The sequence below is a fragment of the Ursus americanus genome, chromosome 6 (assembly GCF_024610735.1).
Source record: "Ursus americanus isolate L20-20 chromosome 6, mUrsAme1.1.p, whole genome shotgun sequence".
Classification (NCBI taxonomy): Eukaryota; Metazoa; Chordata; class Mammalia; order Carnivora; family Ursidae; genus Ursus; species Ursus americanus.
Genome location: NC_142132.1, coordinates 54360074 through 54386398, shown reverse-complemented (window position 1 = coordinate 54386398; position 26325 = coordinate 54360074). Strand labels below are relative to the sequence as shown.

The 26325-nt window shown below is 47.4% G+C and overlaps 1 protein-coding gene across 1 annotated transcript; it reads left to right on the top strand.

Annotated features, from left to right (window-relative positions):
• The first annotated feature begins 56 nt into the window (after positions 1-56).
• On the top strand, positions 57-18736 carry EIF4EBP2 (eukaryotic translation initiation factor 4E binding protein 2). The gene is made up of 3 exons (XM_045783689.2): positions 57-515; positions 17075-17260; positions 18244-18736. The coding sequence occupies exons 1-3, from the start codon at positions 371-373 to the stop codon at positions 18273-18275; spliced, it is 363 nt and encodes a 120-aa protein (XP_045639645.1). The 5' UTR covers positions 57-370; the 3' UTR covers positions 18276-18736.
• The last annotated feature ends 7589 nt before the right edge of the window (positions 18737-26325 follow it).

The window sequence follows — 26325 nt, the reverse complement described above, 5'->3', positions numbered from 1 at the left end:
CCGCCCCGCCCCTTTACGTCACCTCCGCCGACCTGCTTCCCCGAACTCCCTCTGGCTCCCGCCTTCCCCCGCTTCCGGTCGTCGTCGTCGCCGCTGCTGCCGCTGCTGCTGCTGCTGGGGCTGCTGGCGGAGGCCGGAGGATCGGGCGGCGGCGGCGGCGGCGGCTGAGAGGGCGGCGGCGGGAGCGGAGCGGGACGAGGGAGCGAGAGGAAGCGAGCGAGGAGCAAGCGGAGCGTGCCCAGCCCCGCCCGCCCTTCCGCTCGCCGGAGCAGCCGGAGCAGCCCGGGCCCCAAGCCGCCGCCGCTACCGCCGCCGCCGCCGCCCGCCTGCCCGTCCGCCGGACAAAGCCCGAGAGCCCGCGCCCACAGCCATGTCCTCGTCCTCCGGCAGCGGCCACCAGCCCAGCCAGAGCCGCGCCATCCCCACCCGCACCGTGCCCATCAGCGACGCCGCGCAGCTACCTCATGACTATTGCACCACGCCCGGGGGGACGCTCTTCTCCACCACGCCGGGAGGTGAGCGCCGGCCGCCCCGCCGCGGCCCCGAGCCTGCAGCCCGTTTCTTCTGCCGCGTCCCCGCCGGCCTCTCGCCGCGGGCCTTTAATTCAGGGCGTGTCCAAGCGGGGCCGCCTCGGCCAGCGCAGCTCCGCCGAAGCCCCCCCCCTCCCTAGTTCCGCCAAAGCCCCTGGGAGACTGCTTTCGGGAACCTTAACTTCGCATTCTCTCTTGGCTGCAACTCGATTCAGCGCGCGCCCACTCTGGGAACGTGGCTCTCCCGTCGCTGGGGGCGGGGGGAGCCCTAGTTCCCGCTTCGTGGCAGCTTTCCGCGCTCGACCCAGTTTTCTCCCCCCCCTCTGCCTCTTCCTGGGCAAATTCGTCTACACTTGGCCTTGTTCTGAGTCTGCATTGCTTTTGCCTCTTGCATGTCGTGCATTTGTGCACATTAATGCTTGATTTTGGAGCTCTCTCCCGGGCTTTTTTAGAAAGGAAGCTGGGCAGAGTAATTTGCTCCTGGGACTCTGCGATGACTTGTTTTGCTGCTTTTAGAAGGGCAGGAGGAGGCTGGAATGCAGAGTTTGGACGCCTCGCCCAGCGTTATCCTGCTTTGACAGCATTGTTTACTTGCTGGACGAGGCCCCAAGAGGGGCGGGGGTAGTCCCCAGGCCCAGGCTAGGGGAGAGAATGAGAGAATGATAAAATAATACTCCAGTAATAGCCAACGGAAAAGACGTGGGGGTAGTAGAGCGCTGGCAGCCCTAACGATCGGTTTTTGGCGGTGACGCTTTTGGGGATAGATGAGGAGGGCTTTGTCAAGAAGGGCACCCGGATCGGTGGGATCGCTTGATTCTCGAGAAGGGGCAGCGCAGGGAGAGTTTCGCGAGCATTGCTTTTCGAAGTATTACCAGGAACTGTTTACAAAGAACAACACTGGGGTGGAGGTGAACCACGTTGAATTGGTCATGGGAAAAGGGAGCTCAAAGGTTGTCTGTCCCCTGACTGGGCTGTTCTCCAGAGGGAGGAGACTGAAGAGCGATCTTGTGGGACCTTATTGAAGGGGATGGCGCTTCATTTTAACTTTGGAACTTTGCCTTCTTTTGGTGTTGGGGTGGCCTCTCTCTAGAGGGTTGAACTTTGCTGGCAGCCCCTGCGGGAGGAGATGGCTAGCTTCGTTCCTGTGGGCTGGGCTCACCAGTTGTACTACAACCAATCCGGTGCGGTTAGGCCCCAGAGATCCTTGAATTGGTTGCACAATAGCAAGGCCCAGAGTAGGAAGACCTTCTTGCCAACAACAAGGGATAAAAATCTAGGAGAGAGCTCTCCAGAGCCATCTGTCCGGGCCACTGGAGGGGATGGGTGGCAGCCTTGGAAGACTTTAAAATGACCCAAGCAGGAGGAGTTCATCAATATTTTTGGAGAGCTGGGTTTAAAGAGGCTTTGACTTTGCAGGACAGTGGGATGACTTGGTGAGGCGGCTTGCTGTACTGGAGAACCCTCCCTCCTGACCTGATCCGTTCAAGGCCCGCCCCTGAGCATGCTGCGTTCTTGCTTTTTGATCGTGAAAGATTTTGGCAGACCAGTATCTGCTCCAGATAGAGTTGTCCTGAACTTGAACTGACAGCTTTAAAGAAATGGATATTGTTTTCCAAGGTGATAGGAAGGAATTTATAACTTCTTGGGGAATTCTTTGTGGTACTGGTCAGTAAATGCCCACACTTCCAGCTGTTGAGAACACATCGTGGTTAACAACCGCACTCAGCTATTATTTATGCAGGGAAGGAACTAAACTTTTAGCTGTATGTTAATCATTATTCCTCTGATGAAAGAGCCACAGAGGGGGTACCTTTCGGGCATATTTCAAACAGCCGAGCTACCATGCTTTTAAAATAAGGGCAGTCTTTAAGCGTTGCTTTAAAGATAGAAGCCTGTCTCATAGTCTGGATTAGTTCCTAAAATGCTTGGAAAGAATCTGCCAGAATTACTGATTCATTTACCCTTCCTTCCAACTTACAGTCACTACTGCTTTCTCAAATATCACTTAACCTGTCTCCAGATAGTTTCTGTACACAGTTTTTTGTTTCAGATTTAAATACTTGTCTTAGCTCATCCCTTATATTGAACTTGTATTTATTGGTAGAGCAGGTTGTGATCTTTGGATTTGTAGCACGAAGACTCACATAATGTGTTTATAGGATATAGCACTGTTGGGATTGGATTTAATCACTATTAACTCAGTGCTGTTTAGATGCACAGTACTTACTGATTTAATGTGTCCCCCTTTGGAAATTTTCCCCTCCTCTGATGGTTTGTTTAACTCTCTTGTTGCATTCCTCTCTCTCCCACCATGTAATTGAGCCAGGGGTAGATAGTTTGTTGGTCTCCTCCAGGCACCTGAATTAATGTGGTTAGGTATTTTTAATGAGTTTTGTGGGCCTAGTGCAGTGCTTTGCCCAAAAGAGAACCACAGACAAAAGTAGGAAATGCAGTCCTTGCTCTCAGTGATCTTAAAATCTTGAAGGGGGTTGGGGACTGATAAGATTTTTCGTTCTAGAACCAAAAAACGTATAGAATCCAGTGCTAACATATATTTCAGGTGTGAAAACATTTAGAAAAGTGATAGTAAGCTTGCATTGGAAATCTCTATTTAGTGGGAAGGAAGGGGATTAGCATGTCCTGTCTTAAACTTCTGGAAACCTTCTGGAGTGTCATACACATGTTGCAGCATTCCGGGATAACAGTTGATGTGCTGAATGCCCTAAATGACCAGACTGGGCAAGGACATTCACAACATAGTGAACTTGTGATTTTTTTTCTCTTTTGAGAGCCCTTTATTTTTTGGGCATCAGAGGTTACAGCCTACCTTGGAAAGGTTTCTCAAAACTGCCTTCTCATGGTTTAGGAAATGAGAGGTGTGTGGAAACACACTTGCTCTGACCTTTGGATTTCTCAGATTGCTAGAAGAGTACCTGTTTTCATTGTTAAGGAGGAGGAAAATTTTTGTTGAGTAAATTCAAGGCAAAAAAAAAAAAATGCCCTTGGATTTTATTTTACTTTGTTTTATCTGCCTGTGGAGAAGTGAGGAGGATATTTGGTTCTTCCTCTGAGAAGCTCCATCTAGCCTCAATGGAAGGGAAAGGTACTGCAGTTGTCTTCGCTTTTATAACAGTCTGGTTAGCTGGAAGGGACCTAATGCTTTTGTAAGTTCTGAACTTTCTCCTTCTGGGAGTGTTGTGCTCTGGGAAATGAGCACAAATGTAGAAGAACTCTTTTAGCCTTTCTTTCTGCCTTTCTTTTCCTGCATAACATCCTCATCAGCTGTAGAAAAGTGCTGTTGCCATAACAAGAGCACCAGAGGGGAACTAACTGTGATGGCCTAAAATCTTGTTCCTGCTACTGTGTTTCCTCTCTGCCAGCTGGGGAGTTGCAGTGATTGGTTCATTGGGTCAGAATTACCTGAAGGCCATTGGAAGGGTCTGGAAATAAAGGAGAAAAGTAGGAAGAAGGGGAAATAATCCACTTGGAGTGAGCTATAATAAAAGTATTTTCAAGGAGTCCTCTAAGTTTTAATCTGGTTCCTTTCTTAGGAGACCAATAGAGCTCTATGTCGATATGGAGAAGGAAGGTCAGTTTCTGACTGTTGTGAAATTTCGAACTCCATGACCTTGGGTTGAGTTTATTCTAGGCCAAAACCTTCCGAACCAACAAATGTACTTATTTGGCTACCTAGCTTCAGTTATTAACCAAAGCACTTCCTTACGCCATGTGAGAAGTACGTGAAAACATAATGAGAGGTGTTCAGTCCCTCCGCCTTGTGTTTGAGGAAGACGGCATTTACTTACCTCAGAGTAACCCACATTATTAACACGTTTGTCATTCTGTGGGAGATTCAGCTGTGGTCTCATATTCATCAGCTGCCAAAGTATATATTAAAGAAGCTGTACTTCAGTTTTTATGTGGGGTGCATGTTTTGCTCACAAATCTTTGAATTCGGAGCCTGGGGGAGGCAGCAGTTCGAGTCCTCAGAGCCTATAGCAGTGCGTTATGTGGAAGCCCCTGCCTGTCCTAAGTCAGGTGCAGAGGGACCAGGATAGACGGCTCTTACAAGTTGATAGTGTAGCATGTATGAACGCCCTGTGCACAGCTCCTTCAGCTCGCTGAGGCCTGTTGTGGGCAACAGGAAGAGGGAAAAGTGATGAGTCTGTAAACTGGCACTCGCAGGGTTACTCAGGAAAGACTTATGACTGGAGTGTCTTTTTTTTTTTTTTTTTTTAAGATTTTATTTATTTATTTGAGAGAGAGACAGCGAGAGAACACGAGTGGGAAGGAGAAGGAGAAGCAGGCTTGCAGGGAGCCCAACGCGGGGCTCAATCCCAGGACCCTGGGATCATGACCTGAGCCGAAGGCAGATGCCCAACAGACTGAGCCACCCAGGTACCCCATGACTGGAGTCTTAACAACAGTTTTATAAGATGGGTCTTGCAAAGGGGTACCTGGATGGCTCAGTAGGTAGACCACGTGACTCTTAACATCCGGGTTGTTAGTTCAAGCCCCATGTTGGGTGTGGAGCCTACTTAACTTAAAAAAAAAAAAAAAAAGAGGGGTCTTGCATGGTTTGACTGCACTGCAGGCTTGATTGTGTGTGCGCGTAAAAATGTGCAGATCAGATAGGGTACAGTTAATGTGAAGTAAGCTAGTTCATCTGGTTGGAGAAGAAGACAGTTTGAGCAGGAGAATAGTTCATTGGTGCACGGCAGAACTTTTTCTTGGCTTCCAAGTCTTTTGATGAACAATAATATTTAAAAGATGTTTGCTACTCCATTTATAATAGAAAAAAAGTTAGTTGAGAATTGCATTTGTTCAACCTAACTGAATAGGCAAGGCCTAGGCTCCCATTTTCAAATTTGTTCATCGTGGAATTTCCTTTTGTGACGGCCCCTTCGAACCTGTGTTTTAACAGGCAGCAACTGTCCATCCCATGGGTGGCTAGTTTTTAAAGGCCCCCTGCACCTGTTCTTAGGCCATTGCTTGAAGCCAAAAGCTCAGAAATCCCTTAGCGTTTACATCTAAGTAAATAATCTTTTAGATCTTCAGGATGAATGCCCTGACAAACTGAAGCTGTTCAATTCATTGAGTGTTTTTAAGAAAGTAAAAACTTAAGCAAGGACAAATGAACTGGAGAATGCAATTCAGTTTGTGTGGATTCCATGGCATTTTCAGTAGACAAGAGCATGTCATCTGTAAATAGTGATAGCTTTATGTCTGCCTGGTCTATCTGGGTGCCTTTTATTTTTTCGTGCCTAATTGCTCTGGCTAGAACTTTCAGTACAGTGTTGAATGGAGGTGGCAAGATAGTGTGAACAGATGCCCTTGACTTGTTCTCAGTGTTAGAAAACATCTAGTCTTTCACCATTAGGTAAGATGTTAGCTGTGGGTTTTTCATAGATACCCTTTATCAGATTGGGGAAGTTCCCTTTTGTTCCTAGTCTTTTGAGTGTTTTATCGTGAAAGGCGGTGGATTTTGTCAAATGCATTTTTTTTTTTCCACTTCAGAGTCGATCGTGTAATTTTTTTGTTTTTTATCCTGTTGACTTGACATACTGTGTCAATTGGTTTTTGGATGTTGAACCAGCCTTGTATTCTTGGGATAAGTCCCACTGGGTCATGGTATATAATCCTTTTTATGTGTTTCTAAATTTGTTGTGCTAATACTTTGTTGAGGATTTTTGTGTCTCTATTCATAAGGGGTATTAGTGTGTATTTTTCTCATGATGTCTTTGGTTTTAGAATCAAGGTAATAACTGGCCTTATTCAGTTCTAATTATTTTAGAAGTGGCTTGTTTATAGCAGAAATGCTCACTATTTACTGGTGAAGGTAGACAGACCATTGCTCTCTAGGTGTTAAGAGACACTTTTCAGAAAGTGTGAGAGCCTTGTGATTCTTCATTTCAAGATTCAATAATTAATCATTTGGGCCTCAGAGGAGCCCCTGTCACCACCAGAGACTGTTCATATCAGAGTCAGGCTGCTTTTAGGTTGAAATGAAACTATTCTCTGGTCAGTAAGTTCCTAGAATCACGAATAGGCAGCACATAAAAACAGTGACTTAGACCAGGGCTTTCCAGTAGACTCCTGCTTCTCACAAACTTTGTCGATAGACTTCAGTCTCCTTACTTGAAAGTGAAAAGTGGAAGATGTTAGTTTAGTAGATAGGCATTATTTTTATTTTTTAAAATAAGTGCCCAAGAGCAGGGAACCTTGGAAGAAAACAGACAGTTGGAATAAAAAGCCAGGTTTGAATCTGAATGTTTTCCCCAGACCAATAGCAGTGATCCTTCATTAATTGTTAGTATTACAGACAGAGGCTGAACCACATCTGGGAAATCTAACCCAAAGAATTGATCCAGGACACAGTCAGCAACCTGGCAGACCCAATCAGCATTTTCTGGAATCAGAGCAAGGCATTTTTGTAGAGATGATTTATTTTGGGATGAATGTTCAAGCCCAAACAGAAGTGGATGTATTTGAGGGGCACCTGGGTGGCTCAGTCGGTTAAGAGTCTGCCTTTGGCTTCGGTCATGATCTCAGGGTCCTGGATTGAGCCCTGTGTCTGGCTCCCTGCTCAGTGGGGAGTCTGCTTGTCCCTCCCTTTCCCCCTCCCTCTCAAATAAATAAATAAAATCTAAAAAAGAAGAAGAAGAAGAAGAAGTGGACGTATTCGATGTACTTTATTTTCACCCCGATTTTTTGACGGTCAAGGCTAAAAATCATTTGACATTTATTTAAGATTAGTTTGTGGTTCGTATACCATTTTGGCCCTGGTACTAGCTAAAAAGATCATCTTTTCAACTCATGTTGCAGCTGAGACTCAAGAGAACCAGATTTGTTTAGTGTACCTAGTTTATTTGTGTTGGTGTCCTGACTCCTGGGTCACTCTGTGTCCTTTCACAAATACTTATGACTTCTCTGGATATTAGTTTCTTCATGTCTAAAATGACGGGCTTTTGCCAGATGTTCTCTATGCCTCTTGTAACACTAGACCTTCAGAATAGGAACACAGTCATTAACTTCCCTTTCAGCCTAAGTGTGTGTTCTGTGACGTCGTGTCCTGAGTGACTGGGCCAGGAGCCATCCTTTGACAGTATCTTGGAAATCGCTGCTCCCAGTTACTGAAACTTGGAGTTCTACAGAGGACAGTAGGATTGGCTTTTCACAACCCTTAGACATCTCCCATTCGCCATAGTACTTTAGACTAAGTTGTAAGATCCTGAGGCTCCCCTTGTACCTTCTGTTCATGTAAAAAATTGTCCCTCTCTTGATTTTATTAGCACTTCAGGGGTTTGATGGTGGCACACACTGAATGTGGTTTGGCCACCAGCAGCCTCCCTGGAGGGGGCTGGCTTGGGCCGCTGTTAGTTTCCTCTGGGTTATCTGGCCTAGAGCTTTTTAGGAGTCTTGTCTTTTCATTCAGAGTCTCCGTGAAGAATAGATGTTTAAGCATTTTTTTTCCGTGGCAGTGTGCCAAGCCCCAGGATATGCACCATGGCTGCCAGTCACGGCTTCCCCCAGTGTCTGGTCTGGTGTGCGTCTGACCCAGTTCTGGCCAAATGAGGTGTAGGGGCAAGTCTGCTAAGGGTTTGCTGAGAAGGATTTTCTCTTGGCTGGAGAGTCCCCCGAGGGAAGCCCTGTTTAATTCCACACTCCCCCTTCCTCCTTGAACACTGTCGTATGGGGGTGTAGGTCCATCTCAGCCTTTGGAGGATTTTTGTCACCAGCTTACTCAAGTTATGCAATTTGGGCAAGTTACTTGATGTTACTTGGTCCGAGCTGTCATTTTGCATGAGTGGATGCTTAATTCTAATACAAGAAGCAGCCATTGTTAAACAGAACATCATGCTCGGGACCCTGTGAAATATAGTAATGACTGCCCTGTTCAGGTAACCGCATTACAGTGGGCTTTCTCTCGGTGATTTAATTTGAAGGTAATACAGTTTCCTGAATGTATATAGCATAATCCCTGGATTAATTATTTAAACTAAGCTTCTTGGTCTTGAAAGAGACCCTTAGGCTTGAATGACCTTGTTTACATACCTCACTGTCTTGGCAAGCGTAATTTTGGACCTCTTTCATTGGTTTTCTTGTTCCTTGCCATTTTGAAAATTACTAGTTTTTAGATCAAAGGGTAGTAGCTTTTTCCCCCCTCCTTTCTGTTCTCCACCAAAGGAACTCTGTTTTACTCTCATGTTTTCCTGGTAATATCAGCATCTAGAAAGCAATGGGGTCAAGGTGTTAGATTTATCTTAGTATCTGGTCATTAGGGATAAAGAAAATTTTATAAATATCTAATGTTAAAAGATTTAAAAGTTCTTATTTGTTCTGAAATCCAAACATGTAGACTGAAGTAATATAGGCACATTTAAAAAATAAGATGGAAAACGTTGCCCGGGTGGCTCGGTGGTTTAAGTGGCTGCCTTCGGCTCAGGTCATGATCCCAGAGTCCTGGGATTTAGCCCCGCATTGGGCTCTCTGCTCAGCGGGGAGTCAGCTTCTCCCTCTCCTTCTGCCCCTGCTCTCTCTCTAACAAATAAATAATGTCCTTTTAAAAAAAAGTAAGATGGAAAAAGAAAAACAGAAGCACCTAAAATGCAAAGTAAAATGCCAGTAGACAACTACTTTTTAACGGTTTCTGTTTCTCATGCTTTTGTGGGTTATTGCTGTTGCTGTAACCCACCAATTGGCACACAATTTCTTGGCTTGTTAACATTAGCTAATACCATTGATTCCCTGTCATGGAAGATGAGTAATCTGGAACACTTTCATTACTTTCTCCCTCTCATTTCTGCTCCCCTCTCCATTTACTAGTTTTTGTAGATAGTATTATTGGTTCTGGTTCTTCTTCTTTTTTTTTTTTAATTTTATTTTATTTTAAAGATTTTATTTATTTATTTATTTGACAGAGAGAGACCGCCAGCGAGAGAGGGAACACAAGCAGGGGGAGTGGGAGAGGAAGAAGCAGGCTTCCCAGCGGAGCAGGGAGCCCGATGTGGGGCTCGATCCCAGAAACCTGGGATCACACCCTGGGCCGAAGGCAGACGCTTAACGACTGAGCCACCCAGGCACCCCATCTCTGGTTCTTCTGATAGCTGCCTTTAAAATATAAAATAATAGAGTCAAAACCTCCGTGTTGCAATCTGTCAGTTAAGCTCTCTGCTGTGTACCATCCATTCCGTCTCTACTTCTCTGGTAGGTAACTTCATTATTTTGACAGTGTCGGGCCTATAACATTGACATACTCTCCTGTAAGTAATCTTCTTCACTTTTATTATAGTTTGATCACAAACAGTGAAAACCAGTATATAGCATATATGATACCTTGGTTCTTAATTTTTCAATGTAAAACCAAGTGGCATGATTATTTTCATAGAAAAGGAAGTGGAAAACTCACTGGAAGGAAAAGCATGCATTGTCAAGGTGAAATAGAGAATTTTTTTTTTTTATACTCCATCAATTGATCTAAAACATGGCCCTTTTCTTTTTTTTTTAAAGATTTTACTTATTTCTAGAGAGAGCACGTGCATGGGGAAGGGGCAGAGGGAGAGAGAGAATCTCAAGCAGATGCCCTGCTGAGCACAGAGTCCCACTTGGGGCTCCATCTCACGACCCTGAGATCATGACCTTGGCTAAAATCAAAACAGTCCAACGCTTAACCAAATGAGCCATCTAGGCACCCACGGCCCATTTTAATATGTTATTATTCAAGGTATGGGTTTCTTGTATGGTCTTTTGTTTTCCTTCTTCAGGAATTTAGGATTAACTCTATTTTAGTTACTCGTGGCTGCATTGGTTGACATGAAATTGGCCTGACATAAGTGTGGTGGGCAGTTTGGATGAAATGTGGATTACCAGCAAGTTTTCTTGCTTTAGAAAATAGATGTCTGAGCATGCACATATATAAGAGATCTTGAGTATTGTAGGTTTTTTAGTTTTTGTCTTGGAATAAATATAATCTCATGGTAAACACAATATATAACAAAGGAAACAAAGGGTTTTTTCTTGCCATTTTATTCATAGTTGAGTCTTAATGTTTTTCTTTGAATAGTTTTGATTTTTTGAATGGTCAGGTGCCTTTGAATCACACCATAGATCCTTAGTCACTACCAGGCTGATTCCTCATTTTTGCTCTATATCTGCTACAGTGAAACTTTTTTAGCTTGCAGCGATCTAGAATTCAGACACCTAAGATGCTACCCTTCTGTCCTCCTATGTCCCCTGGCCATATTTGAGAGCGTTAGTGGCATCAGTTAAGACTCCAGTTCTTCAGGGTGTCTTCTGAATTAATTTGCTTTGCGTTCAAAACCAAATATATTTTAGGAATCCACTAAAAAACTATCAGAACTAACTGAGTTTAGCAAGGTTGCAGGATACAAGATTGGTATACAAAAACCAGTTGTATTTTTATACACTTTCCACGGACAATGCAAAAATGAAAACAGTTCCATTTCTAATAACATAAAAATAATAAAATATATAGGAATAAATTTAATGAAAGGAACACAAAACTTATACTGTGGAAACTACAAAACATTTTTGAAAGAAATGGAAGAGGACCTAAGTAGATGGAAGGGCATTCCACATTCATGGATTGGAAGACAACATTGTTAAGATGACTGTACTTCCCAAATTGATCTCCATGTTCAACACCTAAGCTGGCTTAGGTCAAAATCCTAGCTGGCTTCCTTGTGTAGATTGACAAGCTGACCCTAAAATTAATGTGGAATTTTAAGAGAACTAAAATAGCCCAATTTCAATAATTATTACAAATCAAGACAGTATGGTACTGCCATAAGGATAAACATAGATCAATGGAATAGAATTGAGAGTCCAGAAATAAACCCATACAGTGATGGCCACTTGATCTTTGGCAAGGGTGCCAAGACAATTAAATGGGAGAAAAATAGTCTTTTCCACAAATGATACTGGTACAACTGGATATCCACACAAAAAAACTGAAGTTGGACCCCATGGCTCAAAGACCTAAATGTGAAAACTGAAAACTATAAAACCTTTAGAAAAAAGCATAGGCACAAATCTTTATGACCTCGGTTAGCAAATAGTTTGAGTATGGCACCAAAAGCACAAGCAACAAAAAGACATAACTTGGACTGTGTCAAAATTAAAAACTTTTGTGCTGGGGCACCTGGGTGGCACAGCAGTTAAGCGTCTGCCTTTGGCTCAGGGCGTGATCCCGGCGTTATGGGATCGAGCCCCACATCAGGCTCCTCTGCTATAAGCCTGCTTCTTCCTCTCCCACTCCCCCTGCTTGTGTTCCCTCTCTCGCTGGCTGTCTCTCTCTCTGTCAAATAAATAAATAAAATCTTTAAAAAAAATAAATAAATAAAAACTTTTGTGCTTCAAAGAATACCAATAAGGGAAAAAGCAACCCACAGAATAGGGGAAAATATTTGCAAGTCATATATGAATAAGGGACTTGTATTCATAAATATAAAGAACTCTTAAAACTCAGTAGTAAACAGACAACCCACTAAAAAATGGGCAAAGGATCTGAATAGACATTTTTCCAAAGATGTCCACTGGAATGGCCAATAGGCATATGAAAAGATGTTCAACACCATTATCCATCAGCGAAATGCAAATTAAATCTAACCACAGTGAAATTTAAGAAACAAAAAACAAATAAGCAAAGGGGAAAAAAGGAGAGAGAGGCAAACCAAGAAACACGCTTAACTGTAGAGAACAAACTGATGGTTACCAGAGGGGAGGTGGGTGGGGGGAGGGGTGAGATAGGTGATGGGGATTAAGAAGTACACCTGTTGTGATAAACACCAGGTGTTGTATAGAAGTTGAATCACTGTATTGTACATCTGAAACTAATACTACACTTTGTTTTAACGAACTGGAATTTAAATAAAAACTTAAAAAAAAATCAAACGACAACGAGATAGCACTTAACAGCCATCAGATAGCTATAATAAAATACAGCAAGTGGCTGCAGTGTGTATACACAGGAACCTCACATACTGCTGGTGGGAGTGTAAAATGGTGCAGCCACCTTGGAAAACAAGCCTGGTGGTTGCTGAAAAGATTAAACACGGAGTTAACCATATGATCTAGCAATTCTCCTCTTACCCAAGAGAAATGAAAACATATGTCCACACAAAGACAGGTACGTGAATGTTTATAGCAGCATTACTCAGAGTGGAAACAACCCAGATGTCCATCAGCTGATTACTTGATAAAATGTGATAAACGCACGTAATGGAATATTTGACAATAAAAAGAAATGAAGTAACTGAGAAATGCTAAACATGGATGAACCTTGAAAACATACGCAGGTATAAGAAACAGTCACAAAAGGTCACATATTGTATGATTCCATTTATATGAAATGTCCGGGATAGGCAAATCTGTAGAGACAGAAGACAGTGGTTTCCTAGGGCTGCAGGGGTCAGAGGACAATGGAGAGGGACTGTTCAATGTGTACGGGTTAGCTTTTGGGGGTGGTTGCAGTGTTCTAAAATTGATGGCGGTGATGGTTACACAGTTCTGTGACTCTGCTGAAAACTGTTGAATTATACACGTGGTATGAATTATGTGTGAATTGTATCTCAATAAAGTTGTAAAAAAAAGGTATCTTACCGCCTCTGCAGAGTTGCAGACGTTCTTCCAAGTTTCCCTTATACCTCACACATTTAGGTAGACTCTGCTATTTGTTTCCTAGTTGGTCCAATCACAGTTCTTTAATGCATATGTTATTGCTAATCTATAATTTAGAAATAGAAAGCTTGCTTTTATCCTGTGCTTTCCCCCCCCCCCCCACCGTCTCATTCCCAGAGTTCCAAGCTTGGCATACTGCAGAAGTACGAACAATCTTGTTCTGACTTGCAAGTTGAATGTTAGTCTAAGAACGTCTGACGGTGAAACCTCACTCTTGAAACCTAGCCATGAGCAAAAGTGGAGGTGACACAGCAAATATGCAAAGTCCATTCACTAAAGCTCCTTCCCTTTATTCCCTGGAAAGCCATCGGGCCCCCTCTCAGCCCTTTTGCTCTTTATTTTACATAGTGTTCTAATAAGCGTATCACTGGTTGCAAAGTCCCTACAAGGATAGAAGCATTGGGTTAGGATAGGTGAATTGTGTGCCTCCCAATGTGATGACCTTTACAGCCAGGGCCTCGGGACGTAATTAGGTTTAGATGAGGTCGTGAGGCCCTCATGATGGATCAGTGCCCCTATAAGAAGGGGCACTAGGGAGGGAGCTTGCTCCCCCACCCTGCCCCCTCTAAGGACACATTGAAAATGTGGCTGTCGACACACACACAAAGAGAGCTCTCACCAGAGACAGAGCACGCTGGCACCTCGGTCTTGGGCTTCTCAAGAACTGAGAAACTAAATTTCTGTTAAAGCCACACAGTCCATGGTGTTTTGGTGTGGCAGTCCGAGCTGACTGAAACTTGGGGGGAAAACGGGGGTTCTTAAACCTAGCAGTGAGGGAGGAAACGGAATGAGGAAAGGGGCACATGCAGGCTTCTTGAATTCCGTACAGTGGAGGGGAAATCAAGAGCGTAGGCTCCTAGACTTCGTAGGCCACAGCCTCGTTTATGAAGTGATCTTCAGAAGTGACCCCAGTTCATCAAGCAAGGGGCGGGTTGTTTTCTGTTTAAGGTGGTAAAAAGTTTTAAATCCGTACAAGAAAAATGTCCATCCAGAATAATTCGCATTATTCACTTTTTAAAAGTCGAACTGTTTTCTGCTATCCAGAATGACTCATTCCTCATAATTTCCAGATGCCTTTTTAGTTGTTACTCTAGTCCTTATTTTTCAAAGCAAAGAGGTGAAGGTCAAGGTTTTACTTTCCTTGTCCTAAAATTGTATTTGAGACAGGACAGAAGACTTGAGTGTTCTTCAGCGGGGGACGGATGATTTCCAACTTTTGCAGGTGTTCTCCAGGGGTTGGAGCGAGGCATGCAGAACTGCTCTGTTAAGGTTGGGTTTACGGTGTGAGTCCTGTCATAAATGGGCTGTGGGCCTTTGCCTCTCAGTCGTTCTAAAAGTAAACATAGGCAGCTAATTGTAGCCCACTCTAGGACCCCGAGACTTCCTCTGTGAAGTTGTCAGCCTTTGCCTACCTCGTTTAGCCTTAAAAATGAAAGAGCCGGCGCTTACCAGTAGTTAGAGCTGTTGACCTGGTTTGTGCCCTGCTGTCCTTCAGAGACAATGCTCTCCGGCATCCCCTTTTACTACCAGCGAGGCCCCCTTTGCTATTCTGAAATGAGCTTGGATGATAGGACCTGCCTGCTCGTGTAATTTTTAGAACCGCGTATTTCTGTTCTGTAAGCAAAAATAAACGGATTACCTAATTTCTAAAAGACCCAAGTACTCAGGCCTTGGCAAACTTAGAAAAACCAAAAAACAGAAACCACCTCTGCGGGTGTCTGTCGCCCTCCCGAGGGGGCAGCACCGGCACCGCCAGCCTGCCGCGTCCCTCTGGAGAAGCAGTGCAGCAGTGCTCTGGGGCTGGTGGGGCGGCCTCTGTCGTGCAAACGGCGGGCGCCCCGTCTGCTGCTCACCCCGGTGTTCGTGCCGAAGTGGCGGTTACCGTCCGCCTCCGTTCACTTCCAACACCGTGCTCCCACTCTGGATGTCCCAGGTGCCGAGGCAGAGTGCAGAGTGGGCTGTGCTGGGAGTCTACACCCCGGGGGCTCGGTTCCAATGTCACCTCTGGTTTGCTCTTTAAAATAGGGCTGTCCAGGTTCTAATCCCGAGGGATTCTGATTCAGGGAGAATATTTTTAAACAAGCTTCCCAGAGGATTCTGATGCAGATACCTGCAAAAATACTGTCCTAATAATATGGCAAGGCATTTTTCTTAGTCCTTGATCATGGAGAGGCTGAGAGCCAGATACCTGATACTCACCTCTTGCAGATGGTAAGTGTGATTGTGTGTACAGTGTAGTTGTAACAGGACTAGCGAGTAAGAAAGAATTGATCTCCTCTGGAGTTGGTTGGAAAGCCTTAAAGGTTTTGTTTTGAGATGCCTGCATGTGCTAACGGACGCCCACCTGAGAACATTGCTGCCATTCTGAGACACTGAGTCATGCTTTCTTGTGACAGGTTTATAGTACCAAGAGGAGAATATGTTTAGCACTTGGTTCTGGTTGTAAGAGCAAGGATGCGGGGGGCAAATTGGAGGGTAGAATCTCTCTCTCGGCCATTTTCTCACCTAGAAACCACTAGTTTGACTCTTATTTTCCATCTAGTTGAAGAGAGAGGACTTACTAGCATCTGCATGAAACTGTCATGGTACCACTGCCGTGTGGATCCTGAGGAAACCGCTGAGTTTGTAGTTCTTTTTCCAGCTATTTAGCGTAATGTCAGTATCCTCTCTTTAGATGAAATGTCCATCTCCTTCTTCTTTGGGAAGACTCCAGAATTCCATTCCTCTTGCAGTAGATGCCTTGCTTTCTTCCACCCGCTTCCTCACTTTTCAGGTAGATTGGTTAGCTGTTCTGTTTTTCTGTTTCCCGGGATGTAGCTGTCCCATGTTACTGGAGGCTCTGCAAGCAGGGCCAGCAGACGGTTGGAGTTAGATTCCGCCTCTTTAGATGGGTAACCGCGCACAGTCTAGCTTTCATATACTGCTGCTTTTCACTTACGTGCCTGAACCGTTTCCTTTTTTGGATTTATGCTTAGTGTGAGCAGAATGCCTCCATCTGACCACGTCCCTTTGTTGGGGTGGCGGGGGTGCTGGGCGGCCATTCCCCCTTCTCCCCTCCTTCAGCAGACATCACTGAATGGTGGCCACGTCCTTGATCACTGAGCCAGCTGTGCTCCTAGGGTCGGGAGCCGGGCCCCAGGCGGCCACTACGCTAAGCCGACGTCAAGCATCTCTAAATTGTCGCTTAGTTGTAGATCTTATTTATAGCCATTCGTCCATTGGACCGACCACGACAGAAGAAATAGCAGCAGCAGGTTTTCTTAACTATTCATCAGGTCAGGTGCGCTCTTCAGAAGGATTGTCGTAGAGCACTGTGGTAGTGCTTGTTGGGGTGCAAGTTGTTTCGTAAAATAGAGAAGGGTCCAGCTTCTACCACAGCTCTGTCTGGGAAGAATGTTGGTCTCCGTGCCTTTGGAAAGCCTTTAACTTCAAGGCTGCTCTCTATCTATTGGTGATTCGTTCACTTGTTTATTACTTCATTTAAAACTTTCTAAATGGTAGAACCAAGGTCAGACATAGTCCTGGTGTAGGGAAGTCACAGCCTTTAGAGAGGCAAAGCGATAAACAGGTGACCTGTAATAGGTGATGTGTATGGAGTAATATGGGGGAAAGAAATTTTTTTTTTAAGGTTTTCTGTAAAGGAAGTGATGTTGGGGCTGAGCCTTAAAGATGAGCAGAAGAGGGGGGCAAGGCGCTCTTCCAGCAGAGGGTAGAGCTTATCCTTTTTGCTTGAACTGTGAACCCTCAAGGGTTAGATTTAGATGGAATTTAAAATAAATTCCCAGGTAATATTATATGTTGATAGCCCCTTAATTTGTTTCAGACTCTTGAACCCTGTTTTCCAGGAACCCGAATCATTTATGATCGAAAGTTTCTGTTGGATCGTCGCAATTCTCCCATGGCTCAGACCCCGCCCTGCCACCTGCCCAATATCCCAGGGGTCACCAGCCCTGGCACCTTAATCGAAGACTCCAAAGTAGAAGTAAACAATTTGAACAACTTGAACAATCATGACAGGAAGCATGCAGTTGGTAAGAGAACGCCGGTTTGGGGGACCGAGTGGGTAGCTTTGGGAATTCAAATGTCAGTCGGCTACAGGTTGAAAAATGGATGCCTTGGTTATAACCGACATGGATTTATATGTCTCTAAGGTTCCCACCTCCCCCAGCTCCCATCACCAGAGTTTACTGAAATGTTCTGGAAATCCTGGGTTCTAAATCATAAGCGAATCTGATCCGGGGGCAGGGGCGTGGGGAGGAATCCAAACTCAGGGCATAGGAAATCCTTAGACGAGTCCTTGAACCAGGTCTCAAGTCCTGCCTAGCCTGGGCTATACCGGACTAGGAGTAACACGCAGAACACAGAACAGACCCGAACAGGCCCCATTTCCACTGCCCTTCAGAGACAGACCTGTTTCTTACAAGAAGAATGTCCTTTTTGTGGTGCAGTGGGAAATAGGGTTTGTTTCCCCCATTTTCCAGGACTGCCTGTGATACACACACACACACACACACACACACACACACACTGAATAAGGAGTCCACTCTGTCTCTGTGGAAGCAGAAGAGGGAGGTGGACATGGCCAGCTCCCGAGATTCACCTCGGGTTGTACCCCCCGACCTCTGTGCGGGAGCCAGCATTCTGCCTCCTCAAATTCCAAATGAGCTTTTCGTGGACAAAGTGTTGATTGAGAGCACGGCCAGAGTTCAGAGCCTCCAGAAGAGTTTGCCGTCATGGTAGATGGCAAGGAGCTCCCGCTGGGGCCGCCTGCAGCCAGAGGGACGCTGGGCAGGTTCTCCCTCGGATCTTCTTCCCCAGATCCTACTCCTCATGGGTTGTCTGATTGCCATTCTTTTTTGCCCCAGATTGAAAAGCCCGGCCAGAGCAAACAAATAATTGTTTTAAAATAGCAGAGAGTGGGAGAGTTTGGATTATTTTTTGGCCCTCATGCAGAGGAGTGACAGAACTGCCTGGCTCTTCCTTTTGTGCTGAACTTTGCCCGGAATCTTCCTAGGGGATGACGCCCAGTTTGAGATGGACATCTGACCGCCTGCAGGAGCAGCAGGAAAGCAGCGGCGCTGAGGCTGCGCGCCGGATGGGGCCCGTCGGATCAACAATGAGCGGACAGGGGGGCGGCCAGCAGTCCCATCGCAGCCCCCGAGGCCTCCCCTTCCTTCCTCTGGGTGCCAAATGATGCGAAGATGGGCTTCATCTGACCATTTCCTCTCCCTGTTTCCTGTCCCCCTTCCCAGTTACACAGATTCGATCCAAGGTCCTTGGCATATTTCCGTAGACCTAAGTGGCCCACAGAGGAAAACAGTTAAACTCTGGCTTCCGTAGTCATTTTACAGTTGAGAAAACCTGTCCTCCCCGCCCCCCTCCTTTTTTAAATCCCAAATCAAATATCAACCTGCCAATTGCCTGGCTGGGAAGTCTGGGAAAGTGACACAGAGGTGTGGCGGGTTTAGTACTGTCTGCGTTCTGACCCTCTGTCTGCCCTCCCTGTCTCCCACCTGTGGCTCAGAGCTGCAACAGTCTGGGTGTCGGGTCTTCACAGCCATCAGAGGGCAGTGGTAACGGAGACGAGAGCCACTGCCTCGTACCGTGAGCTGTTTGTCCTTGGGGCCAGAGTGCAGTTGTACAGTTGTGCTAGCATCACCCTGCGTCGCTTTCTGAGGTCCACTTCCCCTCCTTCCTCCGGCAGGAGTGTCTTTTGTCTTTGGTATTCGAGTGCCGCTTCCCTGTCCTTCACTCAGCACATCTGTGCAGAAAGGTGTGAGCCCCACCCGAGGGGGGGTCCTCGGGCAGCAGCGCGGCTCTCCTCTTCTTCCTCCCTGCTAGCCTCCCGTTGCCCGCCGTCCCCTTGTATCTGAGCCACCGGGGTGATTCTGCCACTCCTGCAACAGGCCTGTCCAAGTGACAGGCGCTTTGGGGGAGGCCTGGTCATAGTGTTCTGCCGGGTGACCCCGAAGAGTGACCTTGGGAGCGTGCTGAACCAGGTGGGTACTCAGTCTCAGTAGTCTTGCTTTCTAGTCCACCAGGCTTTTGGGATACTCGCTGTCTGATTGCAGTGTCTTCTGTTTTGAGTTTAAAAGGTGACTTTCAGAATGCTCTTAGAAAAGAACCAAACTTTTTTCCTTTATGGACCTGCTGAGGCTGCTGGGATAGGTAAGCACGGGCTTGAAAGTGGGTTCTCCCAGGTCTTGCCTTCCCCGTCGTACTCAGAGTTGTCCCTCTCCTTCCCTCCGTCCCTCCCTCCCTCCTCTCTGCCAGGCCATTTTTCAAATACACATCAAAGATACCTCGAGTGTTGGTATCTGATAATATCGCACTCCTCTTATCTGAGGAGTGATCTTTTATTTTTAAGATGACTACAGACCTATTTTTAGATATGTTTTCAATACGATTTTGAACAGCAACTTTTTAATTACACATCTTCCGGTGTTAGGAAGGTGAGAAATGTCCACAGGCAAGTCTGCTGTTCCGTGTCACCATCCTTTGTCTCCCCAAGTCCCTGACGAGCTCTTGGCTTCTCCCTCTAGTTTCGGGTGTGCATGTTTGCAGTTTGTGGTGGGTGGTTTGTGAAACTGGACCATTCTGCCTTGCCGTGGGTTGTTCACGAGAGCCTCGTTCTTTTCCCTCCTCCTTTGCTTTTTCATGCGGACCCACCGCACCCTCCCGACTATTGACTGGCACAGTAATCCCGGGAGAGTGACCCCCTTGTAGAAAGACTAACACCTCTGTGTCCTCATAGAATGACAAGTAAAGTAGCTGCTGGTGTCCTGGGAATTTCTGGTTCCATTTGGTGCCCTGAACCCTCTCATTAAGAGATCACATCCCAGGGTGAGAGTAACAGGCCAACTGGCTAAGAAAGAAAGCTGTTTGTTTTTCTTTTGAACTATGAAAAGACCCTGTTTACGAACACATTTTAGACAGAAGAGAGGAAGGCTGTCCGAGGAACTTTGTTCTGTTTTCTACAAAATGTGAATAGTTCAAAGAGTGAACCTTTTGTGATGGTTGATGTTTCTCAGGAATAAGCTGGATCTCCAAAATTTGGGGGATGCTTTCGGTCTCAAAAATTGATGATCAAAAAAAGTATTTTCTTGTTTGTTTGTTTAATGTATCGCTGTTCTGATTTTCATTAAACTCCGAATTTCGCTTTCCATACTCTTGGAAAAACTTCACTTGCACCGTCATTTGCATGAGAAGCTTGCTCAGGACCCCTTTGTCCCCTGGGAGCTCAATTCTTTGGGAATGAAGCTTCTCGTTCTTCATAGCTGGCTTTGGCATCCGTGGAACCTGGCTGCAATCCAGCTAGTCGGGCAGTGAGCAGAAGAGCACCCCTTGATCTTTATTGCTGCCCATGAAAATCTGGCCTCCTCGCTGAGCAGCGGGGAGTGGATTTAAAACCTGCCAGCTTGGGTAACGTCAAGGTGCCATTTTCCCTTTTCTGCCATCTCGGGGCATCTCCGCACACGGCTCCCTAATCGGAGGCCATTTTTCTCATTTTTGCGGGGAGTGTCAGCTGTCTGATACGGCAGTGGCCCGATCCTCCAGCCTTTTCTGCAGGGACCTCCTTACTGGTTGGTGGCCTTCTTTCCTGGAGGCCGCTAGCGTGAGACATACTTTGACCTCCATGAGTCTGCATTTTAAAGATAGTTTCACAAAGCAACAGATTAACTTGTAACAGATCACACCTGTGTGCCATGCCTCACAGAATGATTTTTTCAGGGCGAGCCAGATCCAGAAGAATGAGTAATCTCTCCTGGCTTTCTCTTGGGGAGGAAGAACCCTTAGGGGACCATCTGAGTGAGATGGTTCTTCAAATCTTCGTGATCATTTGTTCTTTTCATGAGGAAACCACGTTTCTCTACCTCTGAGGACAATCCACCTTAGTGAGAAAGGACCCTCCAGATTCCAGCAGGAGACACGTGTTGTCTTGGTCTGTCTTACAGTATGGTTTGCCGAGATCACGCGTCTTCATATTCTGTTTAAATAGCTAACGCCCTCAAGAGCACACTGTCAGGCGGCTGGCTCCTTGGTCTTGGGCTGTCACCCCAGAGTTTTATCGTCCCACCTGTATTAGTTCTCTATTGCTGTGTAACAGATTACCCCCAGACTTTCAATCTTGAAAGAGCAGACGTTTTCTGTCAGCTTCTGGAGGTTAGGAATCGGGAAGCAGCTTAGCATGATGGTTCTGGCACAGGGTCTCCGGAAGGTGCCGTCAAGATGTTGGCAGGGTCTGCAGTCCCCTAGGGCTGGAGAATCCGCTTCTGCACGCTCTCTTTGTGGCTATTGGCAGGATGCCTGCGTTCTCTCCCTGAGGGTCTCTCTGTAGAGCAGTGCAGGTGTCCTCCCACGATAGCATCTGGCTCCCCCTGAGCAGGTGACCCCAGGGAGAGGGCAAGCAAGGAGTCTGCAGTGCCTTTCATGACGGTCTCCGAAAGCACACACCATCACCTCTCCCTACTGTGTTCCTTAGAAGCAAGCTACAAGCCCGGCCGACACCCAAGGGGAGGGCAGTTACACCCCACCTATGAATGGAGCCGTATCAAAGAATGTGAGGATCTGTCTTAAAATCACCTCACCCCCAACAGAGGATAAAGTCAGTCCGACCCCAGGGTAGGTTAAACCAGATAACACAAAGAGATATATTGTTACTGCCATCTCCAAACTGAACAGAAGACACACTCTTTCCCCAAAGCCACCTGCTGGTTTGGAGAGTGGTGGCAAGCAATGACCATTCCCGAGAGAATAAAAAGAGCTCGACGTGTGCCTGGCTACCAGCAGTGCAAGGACGCTACGGTGCGAGGCTCAGGCTTCCTGTCTCTGAGACTCAGCACGACGTCTTCGCATCTCCCTGAGCCAGGAACTGACAAAGGGAATCGGCTCCTCCTAACTGAGCCATGAAAGGGGACTTAATTGGAGTCAGGGTCCTTAAGCCGAAGGAGGAAATGTGAACGAGATGTCGGGTTACGGGGCTGAGTAAAAGCTGCATGGTTCAGATTCAGGGTGAAGGAGATGATGTCATCTGCAAGCCCCGCCCCTGGCAGAGTCGGTGTTGGCACCTGGTCTCTGCAGCCATTCCAGCTGCAACAGATTGGGGTTAGGGCTCTCACCCAAGAAGCCACTTCTCCAGTTCAGTAGGGAACATCGGAATTCGAAATGTCTGTCGGTGCTTGATTGCTCCTCTACATCCGGTGTGTGTCTTCACTGGGTGCCCACCTCGTCCCGGGCTTCCTGATGGAGAGGAGTTCTTAAAGAGAACCAGCCCTGGCTTCCCCTTTGAGAGAAGCTTAAGATGAGCCTGGTCAGTTGAACACGTTCTCGGAACGTCTGCTGGGTGTCTGGCACCTGTTCTCAACCGCGGTTTAGAGACTTCAGACATCTTCAAGACGCACATTCCTGTCTGGCTTTATGCTCTTCCCGGCGTTTTCTTCTCTGTGTCCCTGCTTGGTTGAGCATGCACTTGACCCAAAAGCATGGCTGCTGAGGCAGCTGTAAGAACAAGGGCACTTGCTCCACAAGTAAGGACCCCTCTTCACAGCACTTCCCCACGAATTGTCTTTTTCCTTCAGATTTCGAGGTGGAGTCAAAATATATGGTCTTTCGTTTTCTGTTGTTTGGGCTCCCAGCTCTTTGGGACCGTCTGCCCTCCTTGGTTCAGACATGTGCAGTAGCATGCTGCCCGTTGCGGGTTGTCCCCCAGAGCCCGTTGTTCAGCCAGCACACTGTGTGCCCGCGTGCAGTCAAGGCAGCTGGTACGAGCGGCTCGTCGTGCTGGCAGCAGTAACCCAGAAACGGACTCTTTACCCATTCTCCCCTTCTTGGATATTCGATGGCGTGTCAAGCATCTTGGCTGCTTGAAGCCGGGGCCCTGGGCCCTTTGCGTTCTCCTGCAGAGAGGCGGTCTGCTGCCTTCCATCTGGGCCAGAACTTGCCCGTCCTGGCGTGTTTCCGGACTATAGGCATAGCAGCTGTGTATTAATCTGCGAAACCCAATCACTTACCCACCCATGATACCTGGGACCGGGTAATCGTTTGAAAGAAGCATGGTTTCTTTGGGAGGGCGGTTTCTGTCTGGACTTAAAAGGGGTGTGGTTAACCACACCCACCCATGCCCGTGTCCTTACCTCTCAGCTTTTAATAAAGGATGAGATCACATCTTGAGGTCACAATTGTTTTGAATGCCTGTACCCCAGGGGCATTTCCTGTTCTAGTAAGGATTTTCCAGCTCAGCACTTGGGGTTTCCTTGAGGCCAGCTCAGGAATTTCTTAGGAAGGACTCGAAGGAGACGATACAAACTTGTTTTCTCAAGCAGTCATTCATGTCACCTTTCCCACCCTCTGGAATTTAAATTTCTTTTTCTGGGCTGGTCCTAGAAGTGAATACCTTGTGGCAAAACTAGATGGAAGAGGTCTCTTGAGTCCCTGTTCAGGGGGTCTGTGGTTTCTCTTTGCTTAGCCTCTGCCTGCAGCTCCGGCCAACCGTGCAGTGTGGATGGCCAGCGGGACATGTTGCCGAGGTGAAACGCAGTTCCTGGGGTATTTAAATTCTTACTCTGCCACCTTTCTAAGAGTGGGGGGGCTGACAGATGCTGCAATGCTTGATAATCATGTGGCCACGCTGAAATTTCCAAAGGGAGCTCTTGCCGGTGCTTATACCCCAAATTCCTGGATTCTTCTGACTTAGAGAGTTCCATGAATCTAGCACAGGCTAGCCATTCTTGCCCCTGGTGTATCCCCTTCCTCTCCATCTTAATCTTTAAAAACAAACAAAAAACTAAGCCCAGGCCAAGGGTAATTTTTACTTGAAACCAGGAGGGTGGGGGAGGAACACGAGCTAAGGGACAAGTTGTCCGTGTAAGCCATCCTGCTCCTGGTGGCCGTGTCCAAATCACTGAGTACCGTGAGCCAGTGCCTTTCCCTCCCCTGAAGACGGAGCCCGCCTCTTCCCACCTGAGTACCCCAGGGGCGAGCCTCAAAGGAGGCATCTTGGAGAGCTCAGAGGACACTCACATATCCAGGGGTCCATTTTAAGCATCTTTAAAGATATTTTTCTGTATAAAACAAATGCCCTTCCCCGTCTTAGTGCCACCAGTGGCCCAGTTCCATCCACTGAACGGAAAAGTGGAGACTGCCGTTACTTCCTTGGTCTTCCCTTAGTCCCCTTCAACGTGATTGTCCCCCCACCCCTCCCGTCCATTCCGCCGTCATGGATGGAGAGCAAGGACACCATGCAGTCTTGAGGCAGTCCTGTGTGAGTCCGTGATCACTTTTGTTGTTGGTTGTTTTTTTGGTTTTTGTTTTTTTTGTAACTGTCCTAAACCAGCAGGTGTTTGGAAATTAGGGAAAAAATTAAATTCTCACCAATGGTTGCTGTTACCGTTAAATCAATAAAGATCTTGAGTATCAAGTTGTGTTTTGAGTTTTTTAAATTTCGGGTGAAACCTTGTGGATTTCACACGTGGAGGGTCGGTGAGGTAGATGGGCGAAGATGGTCCGCCACCTCGTTCTCGACACTGGCGGAGCACTGGCTTTGTCTGTCTGGCCCGTAGGTGGGGCGAGGTGCTCCGTCCCTTCCCTTGGAAGCTTGGTGGTGATCGGGTGCGTGTGGGGGCTGACACACCAGGAAGGCCCCTCTCCGCGGACCAGCCTCACGGAAGCCCGGACCACGGCTTTCCCTTTTTCCAAGACGGCTGCCTGCGCCCCCAGGGCACCTGTCCGAAATGCATCCCCTCTGAGGTCCGGAACTAGGCTGTGTCTGCAGTAACATCCCGAGTCCTTGCTGTTAGTCCAGTGAGTCTCACATACTAAGACGGCGAACAAGAGTTCTGTCCTGCCTGAGACGTGAACGGAGGTCCGCAGAGTAAAAGCGGACTCGAGGAAACGTTTTCCCATCCGGGCAGGGTCGAGGTTTAGTCCTGAGGCTTTAGAGTGAGCTGGCCGTGAAGCCCAGCCGAGCTGCTTAGAGGCCCCCGTCCTCCTGCCAGGCTTCTCTCAGGGAGGCTGGGGTTAAGAACTACTGGTTCCTGGGGGGCTGTGAGGCTCACAGAAGGCGCTTAGCCTCGGGCCTGGCACGTGAAGAGTTCGGGAAAGGGCTGGAGCACAGCCCGGTTGGCGTGGCGACCTGAGGTCAGCCCGTTGGGCCTCCTTTCCCTCAGGAGTGAGCGAGTTCGGGCGTGGAGGCTTGGGGGCTGCAGCCACGACCCAGCCCTGGGACCTCTGGAAGGACTGAAGAATCTTTAAGGGAAGACAGGGCCAAACCCTTCTGCTAGCACTTCATACACCCTTTCCTCTGCGCCGAGGCAGGTGGGATGCTAACTTCCAAGGCAACCTCGGATGGGGGGGCAGGATGGAGACAAATGCCCCACAGTGGGGCTATTGGAGTCACAACCACCCCCACGTCCCGTGTAGTGCCCGTTTCTGCACCTCCCCTTCCAGTCTCTCCTTTTCTCCACTCCTAGGTACCGCCAGGCCCACCCCCTGCCCCGCCCTAGGACCGTAAGGCATCCGATTGTCCCCACACAGTTACTGCCTGGCACGGCTCTAAGTACAGTAGACCTTGGTCTTGAGAGCACGTGAAAATCACCATTCTGTGGAGCCCCATCTGGCCCCCAGGTGAGGGCAGGACTCCATTCTTGGAGGCAGTATTTCCTCCAGCTTACAAAGCCTGACCAGCCCCCGGGGCCCAGAGCACGAAGCTGCGTTGCTAGGCTTGGCCCCAAACGCCTCTGGCCGGGCAGCAGGACAGCCCACGGCTGACACGCCCGTACGGAGCTCTGAGCAGCGCGGCAAAGCGAGGTTCCACTCCTTTGTGCTGGCCTCCTAATAGGAGGCCGTGCCTCGTCGGTGAGGTCGGTGAGGTTTGCTGAGTCAGTGGAGCCGCGGACTGTAAACTCTCCCACAAGCCGTGGCCACAAGGAGCTTGAACTTTCGCTTTCCTGGCCCTCGCCCTGGAAGAAATGTTGGGCACCTATTTACCAAGGAAGACGCTCTAAACCCCGGGATGGGATTTGCACTTCCCAGAACTTCAGGGTGGTAGTGGAATTGGGTCCACATGTTTGGTCCTAAAGGCTAGGCCTTGACCCCAAAG

Coding starts and splice junctions, on each gene's coding strand:
- EIF4EBP2 (XM_045783689.2), top strand. CDS start 371: ATGTCCTCGTCCTCCGGCAGCGGCCACCAGCCCAGCCAGAGCCGCGCC. Junction 516..17,074: donor CTTCTCCACCACGCCGGGAG/GTGAGCGCCGGC, acceptor CCTGTTTTCCAG/GAACCCGAATCATTTATGAT. Junction 17,261..18,243: donor TGACAGGAAGCATGCAGTTG/GTAAGAGAACGC, acceptor GAATCTTCCTAG/GGGATGACGCCCAGTTTGAG.